We start from the raw sequence: 17,420 nt of genomic DNA on the forward strand, positions 1-17,420 counted from the left end.
TACCGCCTTGCACAATCTTGCCTGCATCTAGCTGATCTAGGGTGTAATCATTAGTCCAACAGTTGCAAACAACAGTTTCTATTTGACTAATTCAGGTATGTTTTTCCCAGTTTCGTTCCGTTTGCTTCCATTTAAGAAAGTGTTGTTTTCACAGAATCGGCGGAATGAATACACCCTTGATCTCACGCAAACACAGTTCACGTTCATAGCAGCCACATAAAACCACATGATCCCTTTGATCGTTGGATAATTCCTTCTCGCATCTACTCGCTCTCCTCTTCTCACCATTTCCCTTCGCTTGTGGACTTCAGTGCACAACACATCAGCTGTCTGTGACCAGGCGATAAAACCTTTCCAAGCCAAACCTTCATATCATAACCACTAACCGCTACACACAGCCTACATCGTTGTCACCATATTAGCTAATGTCAAGTAAACATAACTACTAGAACTAATGCATTAGTAAACCCGCTACAATCATGCAGTACAGTGTACAGTGTAAACCAACAGCTTAACTTGACTTAACAAAACTGTTCAACTATTGTCTTTCTCTTTGAGTCAACTACTCACCACATTGTATGCTCTGCAGTGCTAGCTAGCTGTAGCTTATGTTTTCACTACTAGATTCATTCTCTGATCCTTTGTTTGATGGAAAACATGTCAGTTCATGCTGCAAGAGCTCTGATAGGTTGGAGGACATCCTCCGGAAGTTTTCATAATTACTGTGTAAGTCTATGGAAAGGGGTGAGAACCAAGAGCCTCCTAGGTTTTGTATTGAAGTCAATGTATGCAGAGGAGGAAGGAAGCTAGCTGTCCTCCGGCTACACCATGGTGCTACCCTACAGAGTCCTTGAGGCCTTCATTGCAAAAACGTGTGTTTTAATCAATTATTAGGTGACGTGAATATGTTTAGTATAGTTTTATCTAAAAAGGATAACTTTTTTAATGTTTCACAATTTTTATTTTTATGAAATTCACTGAGGAGGATGGTCTTCCCCTTCCTCCTCTAAGGAGCCTCCACTGGTGTGTGTGAGTGAGTGTGCGCATGTGTGCGTGCATGCTTATTTCTGCATGTGTTTGTTTGTGTTCATGTGTGTGTGTTTGCAGATGTCTCATCACTGCTCCAAACATAGTCCACCTGGGAGTAGAGGAGACAGTGACAGTACAGCTCCAGGGAGCTACCAAGCCTATACAGATCACACTATACTTTCTGTACCAAACCGACAATAATAAAGTTCTGTCTGGAAAAAAGCATGTAACTCTCAATGAAGCCAATGGCTATCAGGAGGTGGTGAAAATGAGCGTAAGTATGCAGAGGGCTAACCTCATTTCATACCCTATGAAACTACTGGAACATGCATTTATATTATTTTGCCTCTATTCTCATGTTTTATAGGTCATTCCTAGCCTGTACAAAGAGGCAATCAAACGCATAGGGAAAACAAAGAAAATTGTGCCATATATCCAACTGGCCGCAGAGAGCAAGGATGTTTTTCTTGAAAAAAAAAAAACAATCCTTTTGTCAACAAAAAAGGGTTATGTCTTCATCCAGACAGACAAACCAATCTACAATCCAGGAGAGAATGGTAAAGTCAAAAATTAAATAAAATTGTCTATTATATATGGTTTAAGTTATAATCCAAATTTTTCATTTTCCAGTCAATTTCAGGGTCTTCACATTAGACAACTATCTGCTGCCTGTCGAAGAAAACATCAATGTCAAGATATTTGTAAGTTTGCAAGACATCTATCTGTATGTTAAAGTGGTCTTATTGTGTTATATTAACTCTCTATTCTCTAAATATCGTTCACTGTCTCTCTACAGAACTCCAAAGGCCTGCTGGTGTACAACCAGGCTCTACACACCAGTAAACTCCTTCAGAGGAACATAGTGATCCCTGATGTTGAGACGTAAGTAGTATGTTGACATAAAGTCTATGGAACACAGGACATCAGTAGCACTAACCACTACTCTGTCCATATGATTCAGGGCTGGCCATTGGAAGATTGTTGCCGCTTTTATCAACCATCCCATGTCCAACTCTTCAGTGGAGTTTGAGGTCAGGGAATATGGTGAGTATCAAAAGTAGGTTGCCTGACTCTATGATACGGCCCAACAACAACAACAACAACAACTAAGTGAAGCTCCCCTCTATTTCTTTCAGTTCTTCCTACATTTGAGGTGAAGATAGAAGCTTTGAAGCCATATTATTTAGTGACAGAAGAATCCTTTCAATTCAGCGTCTCTGCAAGGTGAGATTGTTGAAGCAGATTGTATTTATGGACTGTTTTGTGAATTGTTCATAGCATGTCAAGTAAATGTGTGTTGATTGCAGGTACACCTATGGCAAAGGTGTCAATGGCATAGCTTATGTTAGATTTGGACTAATCGATGGAGAAGGCAACAGAACACATCTACCTGGCCTAGAAAACAAGACTTCTGTGAGTTCACGTTATCATCTTAAAGCTTTACATAAAAAACGTAACATTAAAGTCAATGTTTCTGATTGTAGAGTTATTGTTTTGAACCCAGGCCAGTTCCATTGACTTTTATTTTTCTGATGAGCCATTTGGGAACTTATTTCTGGTGTATTGTAGATTCAAGACGGCGTCGCCAGCATTACCATGCCAACTGAAGACCTACGTGGGAAAGCAGAAAAGCAAAACATCCAACACATAGAGGGATACAATCTGTACATAGCTGTTACAGCTTTAGAAACAGCAAGTAAGTCCTTCATACAGTTAGATAAAACATGAGCATACCAGTGGATTCAGTTATTTTCTTTAGGGCATACAATAACTGTTTGTGCTGTATAACAGTAACTGTCGCTCTGTTGGTCTTTGTCTCTCTCTCTGTCTCTCGCTCTCTCTCTCTCAGGTGGAGATCTAGAAGAAGCTGAGAGCACTTCAGTAAAGATAGTGACGTCTCCATACATCATTGACATGTCTAAGACTAAGGAATTCTTCACACCTGGAGGAAAGTTCTCTATCCTGGTACTGTGTGGTCGTTTCTGCACTCAAAGACAAACGTTAACACCACAGAGTAAAATATAATTGTATTTATTCAGGACATCATATTGAGATTCACAAATCCCTTTTCCAAATGAGACGTACAGTACAATAGTTATCAGTGTCATCACTTGTATTGGCCTTACCATTTAGAATATGACTGTATCTACAGACATAGTCGACTGGGTATATGCTGCATGTTTCAATTTCAGGCCACCACCACCCACCCAGATGGATCCCCAGCCCCTGACCTCCGTATGAGGGCTTCAGTTTCAGTGACCTCTGCAGGAGGCACACAGGAGTCTGTTAAGATGAAGGGATCCGGTAACTCTAAGGGTGAGGCTGTTCTCGCCTTCCAAGTGCCCAAACTGGCCACGTCTATGGACATCAAGGTACAGGACAGACACAGATAATTTTCAATCAACACTATTTCCCATGTAGTTTTGTCAAGCGTTCTATGTGAGGTCATATTGGCGTACTGTAACTTTGCACTGTCTGTTCTTGTCTGTCCAGATGTTTGCTGACGGAGAGGAGAAGGAGGTAGTAGTGAGTGATGCCAAAATGACAGTGTCAGCAGTCCAGTCTGAGGGGAACAGCTACCTGAGTGTAGAGATAGAACATGTCACCCTGGAGCCTGGAGGAAGCATGACGGTCACTCTCAGAGACATCACCCCACCAGGCACCCCACAACCAGCCTACATCTACTACATGGTAACATACTGGAGTATCAGTCCATTCTAATAATGGATGGAGATGACCATTTACCACTTCTGCAACATACTTTATCTGTGCATAGCTTCAAGTTTCCATACACTACAGTAGACTGGGTTTGTCATAGCTGTAGTTTGTCTGCAGCCAACATGAATATAAGCACGTTGGGGGTTGATAAATAAACCATTTCAATATCTGTAGTGAAGAGTAATAATGTGTTATTTAATTTCTTTCCATTCTCTGTCAGGTCCTGAGTAAGGGCAGAGTGGTCCAGATGAACAGGGTCCAGAGGACTGAGCTGACCACCTTCAGTCTGCCCTACAGTCTTGACCTGGTCCCCTCCTTCAGACTGGTGGCCTACTACTTCACACAGGGACCAGAGAAGACTACCATAGTGGCTGACTCTGTATGGGCCGATGTCAAAGACATCTGCAAAGGACAGGTTCTGTAGTTACAGCTTGTTTCTCTACTTCTACTCTTACTACACTTAGCCAGTTATGGTTTTATTCTTTTGTCAGTGCTGTGCATCAAGAAGGCACATTTTATGATTTTAACTTGACTAATAAAGATCAATCAAAGTGATATATTTTTGCATGGAGGCAGATTGTGACAATGTCTTCGTTGTTGTGTTTTCAGATCGAGATCCTGCCATTTAAAGAGCATAAACCAGCTGAATTGGTGAATGTAGTGGTCCGTACAGACCAGGGAGACATGGTAGCTCTGTCTGCTGTAGATACAGCTGTTTACATCCTCAACAAGAACAACAAACTCACTCCTCAGAAGGTACAGAGCCTCCGTCTATCACACACTTACCAGGTTTAATGAATAGCTACAGTTGAAGTCGGAAGTTTACATACACTTAGGTTGGAGTCATTAAAACTCATTTTTCAACCACTCCACACATTTCTTGTTAACAAACTATAGTTTTGGCAAGTCGGTTAGGACATCTACTTTGTGCATGACACAAGTCATTTTTCCAACAATTGTTTACAGACAGATTATTTCACTTATAATTCACTGTATCACAATTCCAGTGGGTCAGAAGTTTACATACACTAAGTTGACGGTGAATTAAACAGCTTTGAAAATTCCAGAAAATGATGTCATGGCTTTAGAAGCTTCTGATAGGCTAATTGACATCATTTGAGTCAATTGGAGGTGTACCTGTGGATGTATTTCAAGGCCTACCTTCAAACTCAGTGCCTCTTTGCTTGACATCATGGGAAAATCAAAATAAATCAGCCAAGACCTCAGAAAAAAAATTGTAGACCTCCACAACTCTGGTTCATCCTTGGGAGCAATTTCCAAACGCCTGAAGGTACCACGTTCATGTGTACAAACAATAGTACGCAAGTATAAACACCATGAGACCACGCAGCCGTCATACCGCTCAGGAAGGAGACGCGTTCTGTATCCTAGAGATGAACGTACTTTGGTGCGAAAAGTGCAAATCAATCTCAGAACAACAGCAAAGTACCTTGTGAAGATGCTGGAGGAAACAGGTACAAAAGTATCTATATCCACAGTAAAACGAGTTCTATATCGACATAACCTGAAAGGCCGCTCAGCAAGGAAGAAGCCACTGCTCCAAAACCGCCATAAAAAAGCCAGACTATGGTTTGCAACTGCACATGGGGACAAAGATCGTACTTTTTGGAGAAATATCCTCTGGTCTGATGAAACAAAAATATAATTATTTGGCCATAATGACCATCGTTATGTTTGGAGGAAAAAGGGGGGACTTGCAAGCCGAAGAACACCTTCCCAACCGTGAAGCACAGGGGTGGCAGCATCATGCTGTGGGGGTGCTTTGCTGTAGGAGGGACTGGTGCACTTCACAAAATAGATGGCATCATGAGAAAGGAAAATTATGTGGATATATTGAAAGCAACATCTCAAGACATCAGTCAGGAAGTTAAAGCTTGGTTGCAAATGGGTCTCCAAATTGACAATGACCCCAAGCATAATTCCAAAGTTGTGGCAAAATGGCTTAAGGACAACAAAGTCAAGGTATTGGAGTGGCCATCACAAAGCCCTGACCTCAATCCTATAGAAAATGTGTGGGCAGAACTGAAAAAGCACGTGCGAGCAAGGAGGCCTACAAACCTGACTCAGTTACACCAGCTCTGTCAGGAGGAATGGGCCAAAATTCACCCAACTTATTGTGGGAAGCTTGTGGAAGGCTACCTGAAACGTTTGACCCAAGTTAAACAATGTAAAGGCAATGCTACCAAATACGAATTGAGTGTATGTAAACTTCTGACCAACTGGAATGTGATGAAAGAAATAAAAGCTGAAATAAATCATTCTCTCTACTATTATTCTGACATTTCACATTCTTAAAATAAAGTGGTGATCCTAACTGACCTGAAACTGGGAATTTTTACTAGGATTAAATGTCAGGAATTGTGAAAAACTGAGTTTAAATGTATTTGGCTAAGGTGTATGTAAACTTCCGACTTCAACTGTACATACAGCATGTGTGCCTGCTGGTGATATTTCAATCACAATGTGACTTCCCTGGTTAAATAAAGATTAAATAATACAGTAACATAACAAAATTAGTCTGGATTTTGGCTCAGTCTAAGATGTATGTTGACAGCTTCACAAGGCTATGACCTGGTATCAGCTAATACAGCATTTCCTGGAGACCCAAAGGGGTGTACGTTCTGTTTTTTGCTCTAGCACTACACAGCTTATTCAAATAATCAAAGCTTGATGATGAGTTGATTATTTGAATCAGCTGTGTAGTGCTAAGGCAAAAACCAAAATGTGCACCGCTTGGTGTCCTCAGGATCGAGTTTGGAAAACGCTGCGCTAATGTACTGTATCACAGAGGGCAGGTTTGTCTGTGAAAATACAGTATACCAGAGAATGTATCTCCCTATGTATGTACTGTATTTATATGTATCTACTGTATGTACAGGACAGTGTATGTCTACCAGGGAGAATGGGATATGCAAAAGACAAATCTCTGTTGTTCATGTAGTAAATGGACCAATAAAGTAATCTTCTTCTTTAGATGTTTGCCTACATGAACTCATATGACCTGGCGTGTTCTATGGGAGGAGGCAGAAACTACCAGTCTGTGTTGCAGGACGCTGGGCTCGCCTTTATAACCAACTGGGAGGATACAGAGGATCACGTGAGAAAGGGTACAATTCACATTTAGGCATTTAACTAATTATAGTATTGAATGAATAGTACATGTAAGGATCCTGGTTGGTAAAAGCATATCACTGATGCTGTTTTTGTTGATGGAATTTATTCCACACAATATTGTAAAATGATTTTTATTTTGTCCTCTGATCAGATTACTCCTGTAACAACAGAAGAAGACAGAAGAGAGCCTTGAACCATCACCAGGATTTCTCTGATATCAGTAGGTGTAGCAGTAACCCCAGCAAACCAAAATTGGTTCTGTGAAAGTTCCCAGAACATTCGCTAGGTCACAGCAAATGTTCTCATAACACAAAACTGTCCAGTCATGCTCATGATTATAGAACGTTTGTATAAAACATTTGCCTGATGTTGCAAGAACATTCCTAGAACACATTTCATCTGTTCTTTAAAGGTTCCCAGAATGTTTAATTAGGTTGTAGGAACAGTCTGGTTGGAACATTATGGGGACATCACAAAATATATGTTTCCAAAACACAACAACTGTCCAGTTGTGCGGACGATTCTACAATGTTTATTTTAGGGGGTAAAAAACATTCACCTGATCTTACAAGAGTGTTCCCAGAACACATTTTGTCTGTTCTTTAAATGTTCCCAAAATGTTTAATTAGGTTGTGGGAACATTGTGGGTACATTACAAGAGATATGCTCAATTATGATGACATTCATACAATGTCTAAGTTAGGTTGCACAGGACATTCCCTTAATGTTGTAAGAATGTTGACAGAACATTTAATTAAGTCTGGGATTTTGTCTGGGATGTTGCAAGAATATTGTTGTGATATTCACAAGGTTGCATAGAACATTCCCACAATGTTGCACAATGTTCCACAATTTCCAAATAAGTCCGTTTTTATGACGTTCATAGCATATTTGTTTTAGGTTTAACATAATATTCCATTGATGTTCACGTAATATACATTTTGCCTTTTCTTAGAGGTCCTCAAGCAAAAGTGATCATAGATCAGCAGTTATAGTCTTGGATACCTTGTAAAACATTTTAGTGAATGTTAGGAGAACATTCCAAGGATATTTCACTTTAAAACATTTTTTTTATCCTAATGTTAGATAAAACCCTATCTAGAACTTAATGGGAATCTTAGCTAATGTTCTGGGAATGTTCCTGGTTTGTTGGGACTTCTCCTATTCTCCCTCCATCCTCTGAGCATGCTAGTTTTACTCTTATGGTGAGAGTATCAACTATTATTAGTTATATAAGATGGACAGCACTCCAAAGGATACGTTTCAATAATCCTTTCATTACAAATGTTTAGGTATGATTCAGCAAAATCATTCCTTAGCATATTACATGTATATAATGTTAGACACAGACTTCTTGTCTACAGTCAACAGGTACAAGAACCGAGTGGAGAAGAGGTGTTGTCATGATGGGGCCAGGTTGAACAGCCTGGGTCTGTCCTGTAAGCTTCGTCATGCTAAAACTACCCTAAAGAATGCTCCCTGTCGCAATGCCTTCCTCAAGTGCTGCATAGATGCCACCACGCTGAGGAACAACATCAAGAAGACAAGGAAGACATACAGCCTGGCTAGAAGTACACTATCGTATTATATTATTACATTAGTAGTTGGACTGTCAATGGTCTCTCAGAAGAATCTTACAATCTACAGATTATTGTGGTGCATTCAGTAATATAGAACTTAGAAAAATCAATACATGTATCTTTTTGCAGACTAGTTGTACTACAGTATAGTCACATATTTTGTATTGATTGAGCTTAACATTTTCGAATGTTGTCTGAGTATGTGCATATCTCCCTGTCCTCTTCTCTGTCCTCTTATCTAGCCGATGGTGATATGGATGAGGAGGAGGCCATAGATGAGGTGTCTGTCCACCTCCGCTCTTACTTCCCTCAGACCTGGATGTGGGACATCGTTGATGTGGAGCCCTCTGGTCTCGTAAGGTAACCTGGTAATCTTCAACATCATGGACTGTAGGGCTACGTCCCAAATGACACCCTATTCCCTATATAGTGCACTACTTTTGACTGGTTGACTAGGGATTAGGGTGCCATTTGGGACACAGGCCAGGACTGTCATGACTGGGGCCCAGAGTTTTCCCTGACCATGTGAACAGACTGGGTCAAACTTGGAGGCCAATATACTGTAGTGTAACTAGTAATTAATCATGTTCTACTTTATATTTTCAGACACAGTATTGCTGTCCCTGACTCCATCACTACCTGGGAGGTTCAAGCCGTGGGAATCTCTAAAACAAAAGGCATGTCACCTCTTCCTTCTAACCTAAGACCATTACACTATCCTGGTCTCAAATCTGTTTGTGCTCTTGCCAACTCAGTTTAGCTGTCATTGTCATGCCAAGCATGACAACGAGGGACAAGAAGTTGGCATGATAGCACAAAGAGACTGGCGGTCAGGCTATCATTACACCATTAGATTTTCAGAGGACAGTAATCAAGTGGTTAGTGTTAGTGATGATTCTCCCTTCAGGGTTTTGTATAGCTGAGCCCAAGCCTCTGGTGGTGTTCCAGGACTTCTTTGTCTCTCTCAGACTTCCCTATTCTGTGAAGAGAAACGAACAGCTCCAGGTGAAAGCTGTGGTGTACAACTACAGAACCAACAGTATGGAGGTAACTAGTGTTGTAAAAACAATATATGTCAAAACAATATATTCAAATCCAAAATGCCCCCAACAGCCATTTATTCAAATAAACCGCAGTTGCAGACATTTTCATCTGTAGATTCCTTTGATAGACATTTTTAGTATACTTACATCTACTGCCATGTCTATGTGTTTCTCTCTGTGAAGGTGACAGTGGAGCTGGCGTGGGTGAAGGGTCTGTGCAGTGCAGGGGGAGACAGAGGGGACATTCAGGTGGTCACAGTACCTGGTAAGTCTGCTGTCCCTGTCTACTTCACCGTGGTTCCTCTGGTCATAGGAAACATCCCTATCCACGTAGACGCCTACACCAAGACCGCTCGCGACCAGATCAAGAAGGACCTCAAAGTCACGGTATGAACACAACACTGGCAAATGTTTATAACTTGTATCACTTTTCTCCCTCCAATATACAGTAGTATATCTCTATAAAACATATGTACATTAGGCTACATGTGGTTCTCACTTCTTTATTGTGCTGAACACAACTGGCAACATGTGGATTTGAATACAGGTGCAGGATCTTAATTTGATCACCATGTTGTATTTGTAATGTATTTGAGGTTTAAAAAGGCTTCTGGAGTTTGTAATTCCCACTTCGACATTTCAGACTTGATTTTCCCTTATGAAAAAATTAGCAACCCCTACAAAAATGTCCATTAATTATAATCAACGTAATAATTCAAATTTCCTGCTGCTACAGGATTATTTTCCTGTTGTAGCAAACTGGCTCAAATTCAGATCCTACATCTGTATATGTCTGTATAACCAATCTGAATGAGACTCTCACCTTTTGTTCTGTTATACAGGGGGAAGGGGAACTGATATCAATACAACATGAATACAACATTGATGGGAAAGGTAATGTTGTTTATCAAAACATCTGACATCGGTAGTAAAAGTGACATTTATGCAAACAAGCCACATCAGACCATTGAGTTAAAACAGGCTCTCGACTTCCTATCTATGTCACACAGCTGCCAAGTCAATCGAACTTAAAATCCCACCTCCTGCTAGTGCTGTCCCTGGACTGGAATCTGACGCCTACATCAGTGTCAAAGGTAAGTAGGGTCCACAGACTCGCTCTACCCACACCTCGATAAATGCTTTAGTTTGTGTGGACCGTGTGGGGTCTGTAGTACTGAATGTTTACATTAAAAAAATATGTCCCCCCCCCCCCATGTAGGTGGCGTGATGGGAGAGTCCGTGGAGAACTGTCTGAACCTGGATGGAGTGGACCGGCTCATCTCCCTGCCCAAGGGGTGTGCGGAGCAGACCATGGTCACCATGTCTCCAGCCATCCACGCCATGAGATACCTGGACACCACAGGACAGTGGATCGACCTGAAGGCTGAACGCAGAGACGAAGCTCAGGCCATGATACAGACTGGTGAGGGGACACTGGGACAACTTAAGTAAATCGCTTTGAGACATCTACCCTTGTGGGAATCAAACAGTTGAAATTAATTGATTATTTCGCTTTCCAAGGATATGGCAGAATCCTGACCTTCAAGAAGACAGACGGATCCTATGGAGCTTTTCTGTCAACCCCAAGTAGTGTTTGGTTGACAGCCTTTATAGCCAAGGAGTTGTCCCAATGTAGTGACGTGATTTCAGTGGAGGACTCCTACATCCAACAGTCAATCTCCTACCTGGTGTCTAAACAGCTGGCCAGTGGAGCCTTCACTGACCCTAACCCTCTCTATGACCGCACCATGCAGGTAAGAATACTTTATTAATCCCAACCACTCCAATATACACACTCATACACAAAAACACGTTAGGTTGGAGGAGCTGGAGCAGTGGGCAGCCACAGTGCGCCGCATGGTGAGCAGTTTATGGGTTAAGTGCCTTGATCAAGGGCACAGCAGCAAGATATGTTGTCTTTCTAGGATTTGTCACCTAACAACCCTCTAGTAGTCTCGGCAGATTTCTTCAGCCCGTCAGGGATTTGAACTGGAAAGTTTCCGGTAGCAAGCCCGCCCCTCTAACCTCTATGTACGACCCAAACGTTCTCCATGACTGGGCCATGCAGGTACACTACCATACCATACAATACTGTGTCTTTACCTGTCTGCTATCTCTCCATTCCCCTCAGGGTGGAGTGGGAGGGTTTGAGGGAGAGGTGTCCCTGACAGCGTTCGTTCTGATAGCCATGCAGCACGCTGTGCCACTGTACCCTGAAGGACAAGGCTCAGAAGTGGTAATACATCATTCAACTAAGTCATGGACTTAACCTTAACATTGCTGACTTAACCTGACTTATTAAAATTTGTGGAATTATCCTAAATGGGCAAATTGGTTTTGCAGCAGAATATACCAGAATAAAGCTCATGCATTTTTGTCTCTTGTGATAATGTTTAAGTAATGCATATTGCTAATTCTAATGCTAAATCTAGCCACCATTCCCCTGTGTTAGAGGTATGCTATGGAGCAGGCTAAGGTCTACCTGGGGTCGAAGCTGGACTCCCTTGAGAGGCCCTTCGCTGTAGCCATCACCTCCTACGCCCTCTCTCTAACTTCCCCTGGCGGAGACGCTGCTTCCATGGCTCAGACCAAACTCAGGGCTTTGGCACACTGTGACAACGGTCAGTACCTTGTGACTTTACTAGTCATCTAGAGCAGAGGGACTATGGGTTGTCTAATTGTCTTATTACTTCAGTAGTCGTCTAGATCAGAAGGGCTATATTCATCTACCACAAGTGTGTTTACGTTAATACTGTTTTAATTCATTCCTTTAGGCATAAACCTGCTTTGATAAATAGCTCCTGTAAATTATTAACGGTAGTGGCTGGAGAAAAAGTCTGGATAAGATATTCTGGGTAGACATTGATTTCCTTGGCTGTATGAATATTGATGGGAAGTAGGTCGATTTACACAATGACAACATTTAAACTGCAGAGGGCGCCAGATTACTGCTGATGTCTCGCCTGCAATAGTATGGCTAAGGATGTCGCTGTTAAAGGGGGATTGAACTTCCTGATTTGGCCTGGTTTTCTGTCTTGGTCATTAAGAAATACAGCGAAATGTCTTGGGGTGGTGGTTTAATGTGGGTGTCTGTGGTGTAAAGTACTTCAGTAAAAGTACTTGAAAGTACTACTTAAGTAGTTTTTTGGGGTATCTGTACTTTACTTTACTATTTATATTTTTGACAACTTTTACTTCACTACATTCCTAAAGACAATTCTATACTTTTTACTCCATACATTTTCCCTGATACCCAAAAGTACTTGTTACATTTTGAATGCTTAGCTGCAGGACAGGAAAATGGTCCAATTCACACACTCTAGAGAACATCCCTGTTCAACCCTACAGCCTCTTATCTGGCAGACTCACCAAACACAAATGCTTCATTTGTAAATTATGTCTGAGTGTTGAAGTGTGCCCCTAGCTATCCGTAAATTTAAAAAACAAGAAAATTGTGCCATCTGGTTTGCTTAATATAAGGAATCTTAAATGATTTATACTTTTACTTGTACTTTTGATGCTTAATTATATTTTAGAAATTATATTTACTTTTGATACTTAAGTATATTTGAAACCAAATACTTTTACTCAAGTCATATTTTATTGGGTGACTTTCACTTTTACTTGAGTCCTTTTCTATTAAGGTATCTTTACTTTTACTCAAGTATGACAATTGTGTACTTTTTCCACCACTGGTGTCTCTTTTGTCTGTGTTGAGCTATTGACATTTTAAAATATTGATGCATTTACATTGTGTAATTTACTGATGGTCTCTAACTAACCCCATAGTGATATCGAATGTCAATCCAAATTGACCATAGGCATTACGATCGTGTCGCGAGTAGCTGCACTCCGAATTGATAATTACTTGGGTTAGGCCAGCTGTGGGCATGTGGGCAAGATTGACCCAACCCAAGGAAAACTGTTACGGTACCCTTCATTCCATGACATACCATTTTTTCCTATCATCTCGCAAATGACCGTTTCGGACGAGACTGACCAAATTATCCTATTCACACTTTGTAGTCAATTTTGACACTAGAATAAATGTTTCTGACTCATATCGATGGAACGTAGGCCGTTTTCAAAATGAGAAGTTACTTTTTAGGGGTAGTCGCTCTTTAAAGTTACTGTACACTCTTAGAAAGGGTTCTACATGGAACCCAAAAGGGTTCTACCTGCAACCAAAAAAGGTTCTACCTGCAACCAAAAAAGGTTATTCAAAGGGTTCGCCTATGGGGACAGCCTAAGAACTAGATAGCACCTTTTTTTCTAAGAGTGTATCTCTCTCCTGTAGAGGCAGATACATGTCACTGGGAGGCCAGTGATGCTCTAAGGCTGAGCGGGGAGAAAAGGGTCAATCAGGTGCCCCAGGCCCAGGCCATCTCCGTGGAGACCACGGCCTACGCCCTGCTCCAGACCGTGGCGGATGGAGACGTGCCGTATGCGACGCGCATTGCCCGCTGGCTCACTGAGCAGAGACAGTACGGAGGAGGGTTCCGCTCTACACAGGTAGGTACTTTAGGACAAGCCACCAGTCGACAGACAGGTAGGTACTGTAGGACAAGCCACCAGTCGACAGACAGGTAGGTACTGTAGGACAAGCCACCAGTCGACAGACAGGTAGGTACTGTAGGACAAGCCACCAGTCGACAGACAGGTAGGTACTGTAGGACAAGCCACCAGTCGACAGACAGGTAGGTACTGTAGGACAAGCCACCAACTCCTGGCCCTAGTTATACTCTTCTCTCTTTCTGCCCCCTCCTCTCTCTTGTTCCCTCTCTCTCGTTCCCTCTCTCTCGCTATCTCTCTCTCTCTTGCTCTCTCTCCCTCTCTCTCACTTTCTCTCCCCCTCTCTCTCTCTTTCCCTCTCGCTCTCTCTAAATTTAATTCAATTCAAAGTGCTTTATTGGCATGGGAAACATATGTTTACATTGCCAAAGCAAGTGAAATAGACAAGAAACAAAAGGGAAATAAACAAGAGAAATAAACAATCAAAAATGAACAGTAAACATTACACTCAAATGTTATACACTGCTCAAAAAAATAAAGGGAACACTAAAATAACACATCCTAGATCTGAATGAATGAAATAATCTTATTAAATACTTTTTTCTTTACATAGTTGAATGTGCTGACAACAAAATCACACAAAAATTATCAATGGAAATCAAATGTATCAACCCATGGAGGTCTGGATTTGGAGTCACACTCAAAATTAAAGTGGAAAACCACACTACAGGCTGATCCAACTTTGATGTAATGTCCTTAAAACAAGTCAAAATGAGGCTCAGTAGTGTGTGTGGCCTCCACGTGCCTGTATGACCTCCCTACAATGCCTGGGCATGCTCCTGATGAGGTGGCGGATGGTCTCCTGAGGGATCTCCTCCCAGACCTGGACTAAAGCATCCGCCAACTCCTGGACAGTCTGTGGCGCAACGTGGCGTTGGTGGATGAAGCGAGACATGATGTCCCAGATGGATTCAGGTCTGGGGAACGGGCGGTCCATAGCATCAATGCCTTCCTCTTGCAGGAACTGCTGACACACTCCAGCCACATGAGGTCTAGCATTGTCTTGCATTAGGAGGAACCCAGGGCCAACCGCACCAGCATATGGTCTCACAAGGGTTCTGAGGATCTCATCTCGGTACCTAATGGCAGTCAGGCTACCTCTGGCGAGCACATGGAGGGCTGTGCGGCCCCCCAAAGAAATGCCACCCCACACCATGACTGACCCACCGCCAAACCGGTCATGCTGGAGGATGTTGCAGGCAGCAGAACATTCTCCACGGCGTCTCCAGACTCTGTCACGTCTGTCACATGTGCTCAGTGTGAACCTGCTTTCATCTGTGAAGAGCACAGGGCGCCAGTGGCGAATTTGCCAATATTGGTGTTCTCTGGCAAATGCCAAACGTCCTGCACAGTGTTGGGCTGTAAGCACAACCCCCACCTGTGGACGTCGGGCCCTCATACCACCCTCATGGAGTCTGTTTCTGACCGTTTGAGCAGACACATGCACATTTGTGGCCTGCTGGAGGTCATTTTGTAGGGCTCTGGCAGTGCTCCTCCTGCTCCTCCTTGCACAAAGGCGGAGGTAGCGGTCCTGCTGCTGGGTTGTTGCCCTCCTACGGCCTCCTCCATGTCTCCTGATGTACTGGCCTGTCTCCTGGTAGCGCCTCCATGCTCTGGACACTACGCTGACAGACACAGCAAACCTTCTTGCCACAGCTCGCATTGATGTGCCATCCTGGATGAGCTGCACTACCTGAGCCACTTGTGTGGGTTGTAGACTCCGTCTCATGCTACCACTAGAGTGAAAGCACCGCCAGCATTCAAAAGAGACCAAAACATCAGCCAGGAAGCATAGGAACTGAGAAGTGGTCTGTGGTCACCACCTGCAGAACCACTCCTTTATTGGGGGTGTCTTGCTAATTGCCTATAATTTCCACCTGTTGTCTATTCCATTTGCACAACAGCATGTGAAATGTATTGTCCATCAGTGTTGCTTCCTAAGTGGACAGTTTGATTTCACAGAAGTGTTCCCTTTATTTTTTTGAGCAGTGTATTATTGGCTATGTACAGTGTTATAACAATGTGCAAATCGCTCTCTCTCTTTCCCTCTCTCTCTCTTTCTGCCTCTCTCTCTTTCCCTCTCTCTGTCTCCCCCTCTCTGTCTCCCTCCCTCTCTCTCTCTCTCTCCCTCCCTCCCTCTCTCTTTCTCTCTTTCTCTCCCTCTCGCTCTTTCCCTCTCTCTCTCTCTCTCTCTCTCTCTCTCTCTCTCTCTCTCTCTCTCTCTCTCTCTCTCTCTCTCTCTCTCACCCCCTCTTTCCAACAGGATACAGTTGTAGCTCTTGAGGCTCTAGCTAAGTACAGCATCCTGGACAATGATGTTGAGGACTTGGACCTTAATGTTGAGATGTGTCACCAAAACGGCCGAAAGCAGGGAGTTCATCTTACGAAACATAATGCCCTGACCCTATCAGCCTTCCAGGTGAGATTGAGTTCAGAATTCCAGCAGTGCTCTGATTTACTTTCTCAAATGCTGTTTTACGTCTCTGTGTTGTCTGGTTTGTCTGGTCAGGTGAACCCAGGAAGCAAGATCACTATTAACACAGAGGGGAAGGGAAACGGGACCTTATCAGTAAGCAAATTCAGTAAATTAATTTGAAAAGTAATGTAAGACTGTGTCCACAGTGCTTGTTTTATGTCATCAGGTGGTCCAGACCTACAGGACTCTGGAGAGGATGGACTTGTTCTGTGGTTTCTACAGTCTCAATGTCTCAGTGGAGGGAGAGGTCAAGTACAGAAGTAAGTATCAGTCAGAATGCATCTATAAACACTAAACACATTTGCTGGAGTTCTGCTTGAAAAAATAAACACTATTCATTGTCAGTATAAATATGTAACGGTGTGTAATGTGTAATGTTACAGAGAACGCGGACGATGGTCCTGAGCTAGATTACAATTATAACTATGAGTCTGAGGGGGACGGGAACCCTAGTGACGAGCCCATGAGCAGGGTGGAATGGTTTGACCTGCGTACACGCAGGAAGAGACATGCCCCACAGCAGGAGGAGAGGGAGAACTCCCTAGTCTACACTGTGTGTGTGGGGTGAGTACAGGTATGTGTGCATGTGTATGTGCGTCTGTGCGTATATACTGTATGCATGTGTGTGTGTGTGCGCGTGCTTGGGTGTGTGTGAGTGTGTGCATGCATGCATGGGGTGGGATGAGTGGAGACATGGTTCTATCTCTCCTCTCCTCTCCTACAGACTGAACAGTGGTAATTCTACAGGCATGGTCATCGTGGACATCTCCCTTCTCAGTGGACTCAAACCTAACATGCAGGATCTGGAGGAGGTACAGTAGGCCTACATTTGGCATTGAACATTAAACGTTTTGTCATTTAGCAGGC

General features: G+C 42.8%; 1 protein-coding gene across 1 annotated transcript in view; it reads left to right on the forward strand.

Moving 5' to 3' along the window:
* LOC123483544 (complement C4-like) overlaps positions 1-17,420 on the forward strand; it is a 31,369-nt gene that overhangs the window by 632 nt on the left and 13,317 nt on the right. Inside the window, exons 2-33 of the mRNA XM_045213768.1 lie at positions 1,108-1,303; positions 1,397-1,586; positions 1,660-1,730; positions 1,826-1,911; positions 1,991-2,073; positions 2,166-2,253; positions 2,337-2,442; positions 2,599-2,725; positions 2,879-2,994; positions 3,222-3,401; positions 3,523-3,720; positions 3,968-4,162; positions 4,357-4,503; positions 6,743-6,875; positions 7,034-7,102; positions 8,247-8,453; positions 8,705-8,822; positions 9,069-9,139; positions 9,370-9,509; positions 9,689-9,892; positions 10,348-10,399; positions 10,516-10,599; positions 10,725-10,928; positions 11,027-11,259; positions 11,637-11,741; positions 11,958-12,126; positions 13,803-14,017; positions 16,341-16,496; positions 16,587-16,646; positions 16,720-16,813; positions 16,937-17,117; positions 17,278-17,365. Coding sequence (XP_045069703.1) covers positions 1,108-1,303; positions 1,397-1,586; positions 1,660-1,730; positions 1,826-1,911; positions 1,991-2,073; positions 2,166-2,253; positions 2,337-2,442; positions 2,599-2,725; positions 2,879-2,994; positions 3,222-3,401; positions 3,523-3,720; positions 3,968-4,162; positions 4,357-4,503; positions 6,743-6,875; positions 7,034-7,102; positions 8,247-8,453; positions 8,705-8,822; positions 9,069-9,139; positions 9,370-9,509; positions 9,689-9,892; positions 10,348-10,399; positions 10,516-10,599; positions 10,725-10,928; positions 11,027-11,259; positions 11,637-11,741; positions 11,958-12,126; positions 13,803-14,017; positions 16,341-16,496; positions 16,587-16,646; positions 16,720-16,813; positions 16,937-17,117; positions 17,278-17,365 — 4,366 coding nt within the window. The remainder of the gene's footprint in view (positions 1-1,107; positions 1,304-1,396; positions 1,587-1,659; positions 1,731-1,825; positions 1,912-1,990; positions 2,074-2,165; positions 2,254-2,336; positions 2,443-2,598; positions 2,726-2,878; positions 2,995-3,221; positions 3,402-3,522; positions 3,721-3,967; positions 4,163-4,356; positions 4,504-6,742; positions 6,876-7,033; positions 7,103-8,246; positions 8,454-8,704; positions 8,823-9,068; positions 9,140-9,369; positions 9,510-9,688; positions 9,893-10,347; positions 10,400-10,515; positions 10,600-10,724; positions 10,929-11,026; positions 11,260-11,636; positions 11,742-11,957; positions 12,127-13,802; positions 14,018-16,340; positions 16,497-16,586; positions 16,647-16,719; positions 16,814-16,936; positions 17,118-17,277; positions 17,366-17,420) is intronic.

Source organism: Coregonus clupeaformis, chromosome 5 (genome assembly GCF_020615455.1).
Source record: "Coregonus clupeaformis isolate EN_2021a chromosome 5, ASM2061545v1, whole genome shotgun sequence".
Lineage (NCBI taxonomy): Eukaryota > Metazoa > Chordata > Actinopteri > Salmoniformes > Salmonidae > Coregonus > Coregonus clupeaformis.